The sequence below is a fragment of the Polistes fuscatus genome, unplaced genomic scaffold (assembly GCF_010416935.1).
Source record: "Polistes fuscatus isolate 324 unplaced genomic scaffold, CU_Pfus_HIC Scaffold7, whole genome shotgun sequence".
NCBI lineage: Eukaryota > Metazoa > Arthropoda > Insecta > Hymenoptera > Vespidae > Polistes > Polistes fuscatus.
This window is the reverse complement of record NW_025113151.1, coordinates 2,940,941-2,955,464: the sequence shown is the minus strand read 5'-3', so window position 1 is coordinate 2,955,464 and position 14,524 is coordinate 2,940,941. Positions and strand designations below refer to the sequence as shown.

At 31.1% G+C, this 14,524-nt stretch overlaps 1 protein-coding gene and 1 long non-coding RNA gene across 7 annotated transcripts in view; one reads left to right on the top strand and one right to left on the bottom strand.

Annotated features, from left to right (window-relative positions):
- LOC122524367 (teneurin-m) overlaps window positions 1-14,524 on the top strand; it is a 735,394-nt gene that overhangs the window by 213,029 nt on the left and 507,841 nt on the right. For all 5 annotated transcript variants that reach the window (XM_043646584.1, XM_043646586.1, XM_043646587.1 and 2 more), the window contains one exon: window positions 7,248-7,333. In XM_043646584.1, the coding sequence (XP_043502519.1) occupies window positions 7,318-7,333 (16 nt within the window). In that variant the 5' untranslated portion in view covers window positions 7,248-7,317. The remainder of the gene's footprint in view (window positions 1-7,247; window positions 7,334-14,524) is intronic.
- The window catches only part of LOC122524371, an 81,645-nt gene that overhangs the window by 12,836 nt on the left and 54,285 nt on the right, over window positions 1-14,524 (bottom strand). The window lies entirely within an intron of this gene.

Sequence of the window (14,524 nt, the reverse complement as noted above, 5' to 3'; positions counted from 1 at the left end):
ACGTTCGTACAACCTACGTTCGTACCAGAATCTTATTTGTATAATAAAAGAAAAGTATTTATTAATTATAAGTATTTTAATTATTTTAATGTCTCTCTCTCTAATTTTAATTAAAATGAAATTTATTTATTTATTATACTTTGCTTATGAAACAAATTACTTTTATTTTAACTTATACGATTACTTAAAAAATTAAGTGCTACGTTATTCACGTCAGTTAATTGGAATTTTAGCATCGAATAAAAAGTAGTATATAAAATAATAAATTAATATAAATATTGATAAAGACAATTTGTGATGATTAGATGAAAGAAAAGTTGGAAAAAAAGTAGAAACAACAGAAAATAGTCAAACGAGTAGAAGATAATACAAAAGTTTACGATTTTGTTGTTTATACGTGCGGAACTTATGTTAGAGAGAAGTAGTGGTGTTCTAAAACGAGTAGAGAAACGAGACGACCTTTAAACCTAGGCCCTTTTGCTCTACTTTAACTCCTTCAACCCTCTTCGTTGCTGTTATTGTCGTAACTGCTATCCACGTTCAGAAGAAAGTCGTGCACGGACGTTCTTTTCTCTTCCTCTTTCTATTTCTCCTTCCTCCTCTTCTTCTTTTCATTTCTTTTCTTTCATTGCATTTTGTTTTTCTTTTTTTCTTTCTTCTTCACCCTACTTCGTTTCTGTTCCCCTACTCGAAATGGCGCACTTTCGGAACGTAGGAAAAAACTTTCCTACGAAAGTTACGACCGCCCTTCGTGCACTTTCCTCGCGTAAGGACTACGAAAATCTGTTGAAATAACCTATGCGGTGTACGCAGGACTCATTTTTTGTTCTAGGTATTATAAAACTGAAAGAAATATTGTTCATGATTTAATTTGATTATAATAAATAAATATTATATTCAATGAATTTAGGCGAATTGGGCGCGTATGTGAGCTTAAGTTAACGATATATGATCATATTTAAATAAATGAGTCATTTAATAAAAGTGAAAAATTAATATTTATGCTAATCCAAATTATTGTTCGTCAAACAAATATTTAATAAGAAAAATCGAATTTTGAGAAGTATGCTACTTTTTAATGCTTCTTAGTTAAGTGCTTCTAATGCACTTAATATAATTATTTTAGATTGATTTAGTTGATGAATAAACAATATTTTTGTTCAGTCCAACTGTTTGTTAGATTGTACATAATTCCAAAAATGTTTGAAGATAATTAAAGTTTATATTTAGTTTTAATTTTGATAAATTTTATAGATTATTTTACACTTGTTAATTTCTTATCATCTAATTTTGTTTTTACCGATAATAACCGTGACATATAAAGAGATAACATATAAATTTTATAAAAGAAATAAATAAAAAAAAATATTCACCCCCAGTATCATTTAAATTCAATGAAATGAACGAATCTCCGAATCGATTCTATTCACTACTGATTATATTTTCCGAATATGTCATACAGAGATAGAAGAAAATGATACATACGATCGAACACAGTGTACGTTTGGTTTATCCAGCGAAAACAATTCCCGTTGTCTTTTATCTCCGTTGTTGATCCGTCTGGCGAAATCCCTAGAACCGTTGATACGGTAACTTCGGTAAATAAGGGTGGACACAATGCGCACCACCATCACAATCACCATCACCACTACCACTTAAATCACGTTCACAATTCTGTCGCTTGTGATGATAGTAGTAGTGGTAATAGTAGTAGTACTAGTGGTAGTAATGTGGGTGGTAGTTGTACCGAGTACAGTGGTGCTCAACTTTAATGTCATCAAGCGGTAGTCGTGTCGTTAGATCAATGCGGCAACATCAACCGAGTATTAACCTAAAATGAGCGTATAATGGCTGATGTCGGGGATTTGATGTTGCCAAGCGAAGGACCGGTCGTGCATCCTATATGATCAACCCTACTCTATTCTCTCATCCCTTCCTCCTCCTTTTCCTTCTCCTCTTTCTCTCCTCTCTTTCTCATCCTTCTCCTCCTCCTTCTCCTCATCACTTTTAGTCGCTGGCATACAGGTTGCAGGATATTGAGTTCGCATTATGTACGCTTTCATCGTCGTTAGAATTAAGCGATACGTCGATATATCCGGCTTCGAAGGCATCCCGCGCAGGTGTTGTACGCATTAGGTTGTTACCTTGCCATCGGTTATATGATATATAAAATGGACGATAAATTTTTATTCTCTTATACCTTCTATCTTCTTCCTTTTCTCCTCTTGGTATACCCCTATCCTAACACCATCCTAACTTTTATCTTTATCACTATCGTTTCTGCCAAGCTTGAAATTTGTCGTCCGTTTTTCTGTTCTTTTTTTCTTTTTCTTCATAAAATATCCACTCAGATTTTATCGTTGTTAAAATTTTCCCTACTAAGAAGAAAAACATAAATAAATAAATAAATAAATAAAACATTAGGATGTTTATTAATTTTCTTTTGTTTTGTTTCAATTAAGTATCTTGATTTTTTGGAGGTTTATTATCGTTGTTGTAGAATTTATTATTCTCTATATCAATAGCTATTGACAATAAAATGTATTGATTCTTCAAATTCCCGATGTTGGGTCTTACCTTCTTGTTATTTTATTTTCTATTTTATCGATCTTTTTCTATTTCTAACAAAACTTATGGCGATATTGAAAGAGAGCTATCGATACCAAGGTCTCATATACTCGTTGGCATTCAATAGAACCGGACGAAATATTCCAATGCAATTTCTTTATGATAATTCAATTTTTCCCTTCTGTAACTCAAGCTACCTCTTCTATACCTTCTTTCTCTTTTTTTTTTTTCTTTCCAACCCTTCTCTCTCTCTCTATTTTTATCCTTCGACCACCAATGTCCATCGTTTCGTGGCATAGAAAGGTCATATGGTTCAAAAATACCTGACTTACATACATACATACCTACGTCCAATGTTCGCAAATCTTTTATCCTGCAAATGGTCAGATCCTATAAAGCAATATTGCTATGAACTGAAGAATCGATAAAGAATCCTAAGTTCATCTTTCTCCTGAATTCATTTTGCTTTCGCAAGCCCATAGACTGTTCTCATCTCGAAAATACATAAACACTGATCTTATCCGATTGATTTTTTCTTCTTTATTTTACCTTTCACTATTTTTATTAGTTGTTTTAACAATTCTTTTATTTTTGTTAACAATAGAATTTTCGTAACCAATCAAAATTATTGTTCAGGTTCATCTATTCCCATGAATTATTATAATTATTTGAATTCGTACAATTACATTTTTTTTGTAATAAAAAATGTTTTATTTATTTTTTTTTTTTCAAATCATTACAAAAATTTATTGGCTATTACGCAAAGCGTATTCGTTAAAATTCAACATAAAACAATTTGGGAATATTTGGATTCACCAAAGGTGCTAAGAATCGAAAAAGTTTAAGAATAATTGGTTTAAATTAAGAATTTTCTTATTTTATATATATATAAAAATGTATATATAAATTATTTAAATAGAATTTTATTTTATTCTTATAATATATTAATTTATTTTAATAAAATATTTAATAAATGAGATCTACCATTTGGACTAATCTAATAAAAATAATTATATAACGATTTTAATTATCTAAAATTATTATCATTAGTTAACGAAAATAGATTAAGAATACCATTTCCTTTCTGATATCCTTAATGGATTATACCAAATCCATTTTATTCATTAATGAATACTTCCTAACTAATTTTTTGACACATAATCCAAAAACAACCCCCGACAGTGTGTCTACGATCATATAAATCAAGGATTCATTTTTCTCCCTTATTCCGGAAACATTTGTTTCCTATATATAAAATATATACGCGTATACGAATGCGTTATTTGTTCATAATCCAACCCCGTATCAATTTATCTGAAGCATATCGAATCGCGTATCCGCGAAACTTCCTATATCTTTTTCTATGGACCCCCATTCTTATTTTCTCATTTTTCCCCATTTCATCGGGAAAAGGGCACATCCTATCACGTGATCGACGTTATCCGATTATTTCAGGGTCCAGGCTGATATCCTAAGAGAAACTCACGTACCAAGATGCATCTTACGATTGCCTAGAATCTCGGGATTGTATTTTTCTAAGTGATGTTTACTGAGAAAACTTCCTTCCACTTTCAGCTAATTGTCCAACTGTCTTTTATTCTTTCCTCCTTTCATTCCTTTTTTTTTTCTTTCTCTTTTACTGCATCACAGTAGATATCCATCGTATCACCCTTCGTAAAAGCAAGACAAATATATCTTCCCGTTTGATCCTATCCTCGCTATCCCTCTTCATAACTCATCTCTTCCTGTTCTTAAAAGATGTCCTTTTTTGAACGGTGAACTTGATAAACAAGCCGATAAAAAGAATAACTTCGAGCTCGGTATTGTACAAACACGCGAAAATGTTTCATAACTTTTCAAACAATTATATTATCAAACTAAACTCGGTTTACCTTTTAACTAAGAAAATAAATATCCTACGAATGATTTGAAATGAATTAATCCTGATTGCTAGGTAAAAGAAAGAATTCATTGTTTTTAGTGTATTGTGTTCGATCGATATTACTATTTTATATGTAATAAAATATACACAAAAAGTGATCAAAAATTCGTTTTATCGAGAAAATATAAAATACAAGTATATTGTTTTTCATATCAAGATTTTCTCATTTATTATTTTATTATTAACAAAATATGAATCTACAAATTCTGCCATACCAAATATTATATATACCATAAATAGATGCTGAATAATTATATCCCTTTCTACACCAGTAACAAATATAATCCAATAACAATTGAATAAATCGAATTTTCGATATATCCTTATAAATTAAGATGTTACGATCGATCGGACAGGTAAAATTGGAAATATTTCCAGATATATGAAAAAAAAAAAACAGACAAAAAAAATAAAAAGAAAGAAGTCTGTAGGTTCGAATAAGTTGGGGGTGGGGGGGGGGTAATATCTTCGATTATTAGAGACGCCTATCGTCGTTTCCTATAGCAAGTTGCTAATTAGCACACCAGATGGACAGAACGTTTGCGGTAGTATTGGCTTAGTTAGCCAATAAGTCCTCCTCGTATATTGCGGTCACCGAGGGGGATTTAACGACGTTCCGTCGATCAGCCACTCTGGAGGTACCTCGTTTTCCAATCGACAATTTCTCTGCGGGGATGTTAGACCTCTTGGGGAAAGAAAGAAATAAAGAAAAAGAGCATTATCGAACTGGTAATTTGAACTCCACTTAATAGACCTAGAAAAAAAAAATAGAGAGAAAGAAACTAAAGGTTTTGTTTTGAAATAATCGTTATTAGAAATGTGCAAGAAGGTAATAAAGGTATAGAATAGAATTGGTCGATACAAATTGTTAATTTCACTCAACGCGTTGTTAACACGAATTTGTTATTACGTTGAAATATTATTTACAAGAGATATGTGTTTAAACGTCTAATTGTGTGTAATGTATTTATCATACTGGCAATCACCGGTGACCCTTGAAACGCTTAAATGCAAATTCAAATAAGTAATACTTAGCTTATAAACACGATATAATAAACTATATAAATTATTTATAGATTATTGTTAGAACATAAACGATATATTCTATGATATATTTCTTCACATCATGGTATCGAAAAATTGACAGGAACAAGAAATGTATTATAAATTACACGAATTACATGATTCGATAATAATTCTGGTTTCATCGGTAACCTGTTAAAATGACATTTCAACGCGTTTCCGTTCGAACAATTGGTTATTAAGTGAGAAACGAATCAAAAAAGAAAAAAAAAAAAGAAATATTACCTAGATATCGAAAAATTGGTATTATAAGAGAAAAAATAAATTTCAATATCTCTGTGTCACCGTTATTGAAACTTGTAAAGAATTTCATTATCGAGCCAGTGTCGAAATATCTGTAGTTCTTGATTGGTAACATTGAGTGTGTGAGAATAAGAGTGAGAGAGAGAGAGAGAGAGAGAGAGATCGAGGGACGAATGTTTAGGAATGCATTAACGACGGATTCGCGAGGATGGATGGAATGTGGAGAAGGATTTAGGTTCTGGTTGGTCGCAGTGTGTAGCCGTCGGCTATATGTCCACTACGAAATCGATAATTTCGGTTTAATTAGACGACATTCCGATCGCCATTAAGAAGCTGCAGCACGCGAGGTTCGAACGTTTCGCGTTTTCGAATAGGAAAACGAATGGTTAGGATAGTACCTTTCTCTTTCACTCTCTCTATTTCTTTCTTTTTCTTTCTTTCTTTCTGTTGATACGTCGTCCTACTCGACAAGGATAACGAATAGAACGAGTTCAAAGAAAAATAAAGAAAAAGATAGAAAGAGAGAAATAGAGAAAGAGTTAACTCTTGTGCGAATGGGGATCCTAGATTATACGCCGGACGTTAAAACGGCTTCGAAATAGTTTCCTGAACTAATTTACTCTATCTCATGTTCGTTCCTCTTTCAGGACAACGACAAGGAAAAGGTCGACTACGACTATGGTGTATGTGTCCTCCTACTGGACGATCTTTTTCCTCTTTATCTTACCTTCATGACAAGTCCTAATAAGAAAAATCGTTCTGCTCGTTAACAAGACGTTTCAAACGTTAACTATACTTTTTACGTCTCGTATATTAAATAATATTGCTTCTCAAATATTTTTTTATACTTCGTATTGCGATACGACATTATTATGGAATTATTTTATTATACATTTCTTTTTTTACTATGTTTTTCATACAATTATACTTTTACGTCTTATATTAAAAATAATTGCTTTTCTAATAACATATATATATATGCATATATTTTAGTTTTTTATATTTCATATTGATACGACATTATTATAAAATGAAATTATTTTATTATACATTTTTTTCTTCTTTTTATTACGTTTTTCATTCAGAATCATCCCCTGTTTTCTTGTAACATCAGTTAAAAGATATTCTGTATAATTGTTGAAATTAATATTGTTCTAATATAATTAAATCAATTTTTTATTATATTTTTTACTATGCAAATAATATTTCAATTATGAAATACAATAGTATTTAATTCGCAAGTGTAAATTATTAATAATAAGCCAATGCTCGGATATTAAAATTAATGATATTTGATAATAAAAATGATACAATACGGTGTCATTTGTTTCTATTGAAAAATTTTATTCTTGATTAAAAAAAAAAAGAATTTGAACTCAATGGAACTAATCGATAATCTCGTTTCTTACAGGTGTTAGTTTATCCTCCGTGAAAGCGATACTCCGGCAAGGAGTAATCATCGAAGTACATGAGAAAAGGACATGAACTACTCGCAAGGTAAGTCAACATAATTTAAACCTTGCTCTACTTACGAAGTAGATGTAATATATGAAGGAATGTAAGAGGATTCATATGTATGTACGATAATACAAATGTATATGAGAAAATATACGTACATTCAGGAACGTGTACAGAAATGTTCAAGTAATAAACATGAAAATAAATATTGACTTAAGAAGATGCAAGCTTATCTGCAAAAAGTTTGCATAACGATTTAGATAAAAAGTTATCTCGATCGATATAGAAGATCGGAATAATAAAAAACAAATATTTGCATTAATCTTATAAAGTAACTCATAATTGTGTTTTTTTTTTATTTTAAAAGTCCCATTACAATACGAAAAGATCATATTTTTCCTAAATATTTTCAATCATTTCTATCGGATACTAAAATTCAATACGTTTCAATTATTTAAAATGGGAGCCCTAAAATATCCACAAATAAGAATAAATGGACTTATATGACTTTAACAAAAAGGAAAAAACTTAATTCTTGTAACAATATTAAAAAATTATCGTAATTCTTAAATTAATATAATAGAAATTTCCCATGAAAATGAAAACCCAATAATACCAATAATCAAATTCTATAGAAGTAAAAGAATATAATTCTTAATTTCATTGAGAAGTTTATAACATTAAAAATTAATTCGATAATCTTGTATGAACATTCTATAAGAAAACAGTATCTCATTTCTTTCATTATTTAATTCTAAATTAATAAATTGTAATCCTCCTAACAATATAGAAAAATTAATTAAAAAATGAATATAAAAATGATCATAATCCTTATATCAATATAATAAAAATTTCCTATGAAAATTAAAACCCAATAATATCAATAATCAAATTCTATACAAGTAAAAGAATATAATTCTCAAATACATTCAAAAGTTTAGCATTAGAAACTAATCCGATAATCTTCTATAAACATTCTATGAGAAAACAGTCTTACATATTTTTCATTGCATAATGTTTTTCAGCATATAGGTAAGAGAAGGGGTTGAAAAAGAAAATTAATTAAATTAAAATTAAATTAATTAAGAAAAATTAATTAAAAAATGAATAAAAAAATGATCATAATCCTTATATCAATATAATAAAAATTTCCTATGAAAATTAAAACCCAATAATATCAATAATCAAATTCTATACAAGTAAAAGAATATAATTCTCAAATACATTCAAAAGTTTAACATTAGGAACTAATCCGATAATCTTCTATAAACATTCTATGAGAAAACAGTCTTACATATTTTTCATTGCACAATGTTTTTTAGCATATAGGTAAGAAGGGGTTGAAACATAGGAAGAATAGAGAGAAATAGAAAGATAAATAGAGAAAGAGATAGAGAGAGATAGATAGAAAGACGAAGACGATAGCACGCGAGCAGAGGGCTGAAACAGTTCGGAAATTCACTCAACTAATCAAATACCGCTAAAACCGCTAAATAAGTTAGGTTAGCAATCTACGTGCCTTGAATGGCAACTTCGAACTACCAGCACTGCGGCTGCGAAGCGCGTAAATGCTCGCGACTGCTGCCGCAATCCGCACGCCTTCGTCTTCTCCAACTATCATCCCCCTTTTCCTCTACCTATTTCTCTTTCTCTCTCCCTCTTCTTCTTCTTCTTCTTCCTCTCTCTCTCTCCTTGTACCTCGTATCTATCCACGAAATCCTTTAACGAGAAGCGAAGGGCTACTTCGAATCGTTCGACGTGCTCGTTCCGCTCTTCGACCGCACGCGGTACTTCGCGAAGTGAATTTACGATTCCGCAAGGATAGAGAAAGAGAAAGAGAAAGAGAAATGGAAAGAGAAAGAGAGAGAGAGAGAGAGAGAGAGGAAAGCAAAGAGACGATCAATCGAAACGACATTATCCCGACGTACCACAAAATTTCTCTAAGTGATTCCTATTTCATAGAATATTATTGAAAATTATCGAACGTACGATAAGTCGATCTTATACAAATAGATGTTTATCTAATTACTTCCACTTTTCCTCTATTTTTTTTTTTTAATTATACGAGTTCGATTACCCATTTGTCTGAATATTTTAATAGAAAATGTTAGTAATAATGATTCAATTAATGCAAGTAATACATGTTTACATTTTTCGGATATTTTCAGTCTTTTTGTTATTTAATCACCGTACTAATTGTCTTAGTATGTCTTAGCATCGATATAGTTTTAAATAAAAAAATACTTTAATTATTATAAGCTGATCGATAAATAACATTTAATAAATGTTTGTACAATAATCACATAATGTAGATTTGGACATAATATTTAATTACAATAGCAAGAGAGTTGAATATATATATATTGAGAAATGTTATTTCTATATAATACCTTAAGTGTCATAAAATAATCCAACAACAATTGATGTTATCTCGATGTTTACCTGTATATTATAACACATTAAAAATCAATTGCATACGAATAAATTATTTCTTTTTAAATCCTCGAATTTAATGAAAATATATGAGTAATATTTGAAAGAAAATTTGTGGTACACGTTAAATGAATACACGAAATACACGAATGAATTATACGGTTATTTCGAAATATAAATTCATTCAGATATTTGAAATCCTCTTTTATCTAGCCGTACCTAATAATTATCCGAATACTTGACATTATCTTATCGTTTGCCTATCAATTATGAAAATGCTACCTAAAATACATTGAAAATCAATCATATATGAATAAATATAATAGTTTTAACTTGAATTGGATGGCATTATATAATCCTTTCTAAAAAAAGAAACTTACGATAATATTTAAATCAATTCATAAAATACACATATTATACATTATTCAAATATTTAAAGTCCTCTTTTATCTACTGATGCCACAAATTATATGAATAATTGACATTATCTTATCGTTTACTAGTTCATTATAATAATGCAACTTAAAATACATTGAAAATCAATCCTTATACGAATAAATTGATTTAAATTGTTCTAATTCAAATTGAATGACATTGAATGATCATTTCTTTAAAAAAAAAAGAAACAAAAAAAAAAGGAATTTATGATAATATTTGAACGATTACATAGAATACACTTATACGTCATTTAAATATTTGAAGTCGTTATTTATCTTACCCATGCCACAAATTTTTTCAATAGTTGACGTTATCTCGTCGCTTACCTGTCTACCATGCTGAAACAGGCAAAGTGAAACACACCAATAATGCTTAAGCATCTTTCTAGGTATTTTCATGTAAATGCATCCTTGAGCTGGCCATTAGGTGAGCTACAGACGAGTGGCTTCGAAAACGACAGAAAGAGAAAGTAAAAGAGAAAGAATATGAAAGAAAGAAAAAAAAAGAAAAGTAGGAGTCTTTACAACGGACACTGAACCATTCGCGTTCTTTGTCTCTATCTCTCTCTCTCTCATTGACTTTTATATACGTGTATATATACATACATAAACCTAAATGCATCTACACGGTATACGTATACATATACATACGATCTCTTTCGTCTTTCATTCGCCGTTTTACGAGGGGTCGTGTCTGAATGGAACCGAGCATACAAATTAGCTCGATCGTTAGTAAAATCCATACTAACTAGACATAAAATCTCAATCGAGAAAATAAGACCGTCCTTTTTTTTTCCATTCCCTTTTTATTTTACTATTAACTTTTTTTGCGTCTATTAATGTTTACTTTTATTTTCGCTTTCTTCCCTTTTTAATCTTAATTTCAATTTCCTATTTTTTTATCGACGAGATTTGAATAAACGAAGACAAAGAGAAGAGGATGGAAATATAGATTGTCCTATGTTAATGCTAGCAAGTATTCTTTTGTATCATACTCTTCTTTACATCTTTACTATCTTTTCACTCTTTCCATATTTCTATCTTTCTTTATACTTAAGCTTTTCCTTTGCACGTAGTTACGATTTTTGAATATATTTCAAGTATCTCACTTAACGTCCAGCTAGTTAAAGGAATCCTTCCTGCGATATCTGCATGTCTTTCTTTATCTAAGAATCGAGACGTAGAAATTGTTATGATGTTATTTAAGTGAAAAAGAGAGAGAGAGAGAGAGAGATAGAGAGATATAAATAAATAGAAAAAGACACTCAAGAATATTCTCGCAAAGCTCAATTTACATCTTTCAATTTACAGCTTCTTTACTATACTTGAGTAAGAACATTGTTTTATACTGAGACATGCCATGAATTATTTATTGATCGGAGTATCTTTTGATTATATTTTGTTTTTTTTTTTTTATTGTTTCGTTATATCAATCAGATATTCTATTCAAAGGTATACAGAAGATAAATAAGATATTCCTATTATCGGAGTATCTTTATATTTATATATTTATTTTCTAACAATTTTATCTTTTAATGCTATTGAATTATGAGCTGAGTTAGTTAATGGTAGAATAGATTCCACTCTCTCCTTATCTCTTGAATTATTAACTGAATTAAATATTTATTTGACAATTAAAACGTGTCGCAAAACGATTAGCACCTGCTAAGATTCGATATTTAAACGAACATTCAGCTATTTGTTGAATTTCTCTGTAATATTTGAAACTATCCAATGTCATGATGACGAAGATGATGATTGGGTGTTAATAGGAATTTTTATCTATTTAAATTAGCTTGTTCTTTTGTTTAATATTATTCATGGAAGTACTTGTCACGGTTGAACTCATGAAATTTGATAAGTTTTATTTGAAAAATGGAAGAATTATAGGATTCGAAGGTTAACAACGAGAAACTCTAAACTTTGGTATTATATTTAATACGTATGAAATATTTCCGACACAGAAGTAGGATTAAATATTTTGCATACTTTAAATCCTCGATAAAATTTTCATCATATGAAAAACGAACAATACGTAATATCATATTCATTTGAACGTTATACGAATGCCGAATTAATGTCGACTTTTTAATATCTGAATATTTATGTTTATCTCCTTCTAACAATAGCACCTCGATGTTCGTTATTTATTATTCTATTATTATTTAGAAATTATTCATATTATATAATAACCTGTAATAGAATTCGTAAAAAAGAAAATTTTTCAATTTGTAATTTTCAAATTCGTTTAATTTACGTTACACGATCAAAACATAATAAAGAAACACGATACAAAATATAATAAAAATCTAAAGATAATATTAAAGAGAGAAAAAAGGAAACAATTGACAGCTCATACAAATACAAAATTTAGTCTCTTAAATTAGGAATATTAAGAGTACAAAATAAATTCAAAAGAACAAATTTCGGCAAAAAGAAAACGTAGAAGAAAAAAAAGAAAATAGTAATACAAAAAAACGAAGTAACGAATTTAGGCTCTTTAAATCATCGTCAAAATCAATTCTCGTTTTTAAACGCATGGCCAATCGAGCGAGAGGAAAACCCAGGACCTTTTCCCTTCTTTCTTTTACCCTTTAACGTAATTACAAAACTCGTTCTCCGTTGAAATCAAAAAAACGATTTCTCTCTCTCTCTCTTTTTCTCTCTCTCTCTCTCTTTCACTTCGGAAAACTACCCCTCGTTTTTTTTTTCAACGCGTACCAGGACGGATATTTATTCAGACGATTGCTTTAAATCGTGACCGGGTCCCTCTCGCAACGCTCAATTTATCGAGGCGAATCGTTTTCGACGAGTCGCGATGCCACGTCGATTAATTAAATCCATCCTACCATTCATCCCTCTCACCCCTACCCCTCTCTCCCCCTCACACTCTTTTTTTCCTTATTCGCAAAACAATCGTTGCGTAATATCGAAAAATGGCCCACCCCTTACCCACCACCACCACCACCACCACCCAATGTTCGATGTTTATAGAACAAAATTTTTCCCGTGGCATCGAGCAAGCAGCCAAACGAAAAGGGCTATACAATAATAATATTCGAGCGAATGAGTGAAGGAAAAAAATAGGGGCTGAGAAAAGAGGAAAGAGGGAAGGAGAGAAAGAAAGAAGAGAAAAGCGAAAAAATAAACGAGAAGAAAGTAAAATGGTTCGCCAGATGAAAGAAGAGAATCACGCAAAGAGAGGTGCGCAGAGTTGTGGTAAGGGATGGGTTGGAGAGGGGGTTAGAAGGAAACTACCCCTCCTCTCTTTCTCTCTCTCTCTCCCTCTTTCTGCACTTTTGCCAACCATCCGGCTTATATATTGTAAATACCAAGTAATCTGATGACCTCCCGACGACGACGGTACCTTCATTACCGGCAGAGTACCATTGTTCCGTTGGTATAATTGAATTCCCAAGGCGACCGCTCTCTGCCGTAGGCAAGCACCCCTCCATCTAACCACCCTCTTCTTCTCCATCTCCCTCTCTTCTTCTCTCTCTTTCTCTCTCTGTCTGTCTGTCTTTCTCTTTCAGGACAGGAACGACTCAAGGGAAGTACCGATTCTGCTAGCAAATTCTACGAAACCCTGATTTACCACCATTCAGCCGCGAATAATGCGATTCGCGAAAACCACGTTGGACCTTACTCCCTTCAATACCTTCCTCCTCTTTCCCCTCCTCCTCCTCATCCTCTTATTCTTCTTCCGCTATTCCTCTTACTTGAACGAAGTCATCTTAGAAAGGCCAAATGCTCGTCGCCAATTTCGAACGACCTAGACGATCTTTCATCCTTCTATATCTCTTTCTCTCTCTCTCTCTCTCTCTCTATTCTTACTTCTCATTCATACACACGTACGTACTAACACTGATTAAAGTTCCCTTTAGATTGCCCATCTTCTTCGAACATCCGGAAGACAACTTGGACGTGGCTTACATACAAGCACTAACTTGATTCTAAGGAATCGAACATTACGAGCACTTTCGATCGAATGTACCGCGTTTAGTTGTTTTCTTTGATACGAAGAAACATTAAATGGAGTGTTAATATTGGATTTAAATTTAAAAATATATTGCCGTTTTTATAATGATGTTTTGTAACATCGAAATGTGATAAAAATGAGCAATCGTAGTTTAATAGAAATAACTCTGATGCGATATCTTGATACAAATCAATAACATTTTATGATTTATTTCAGATTGTTATTTAATAGCAACCAAAAAAAAAAGGAAAAGGAATAAAGATAAATAATAATCTAGGTCAATTGTGAAAGCTAGCAATCGAAAATGACGACCAATTAGTTTATCGCATATCAATATAGATAACGATTAAAACGGCATTTGAAATTCTTCCGATTATGAAC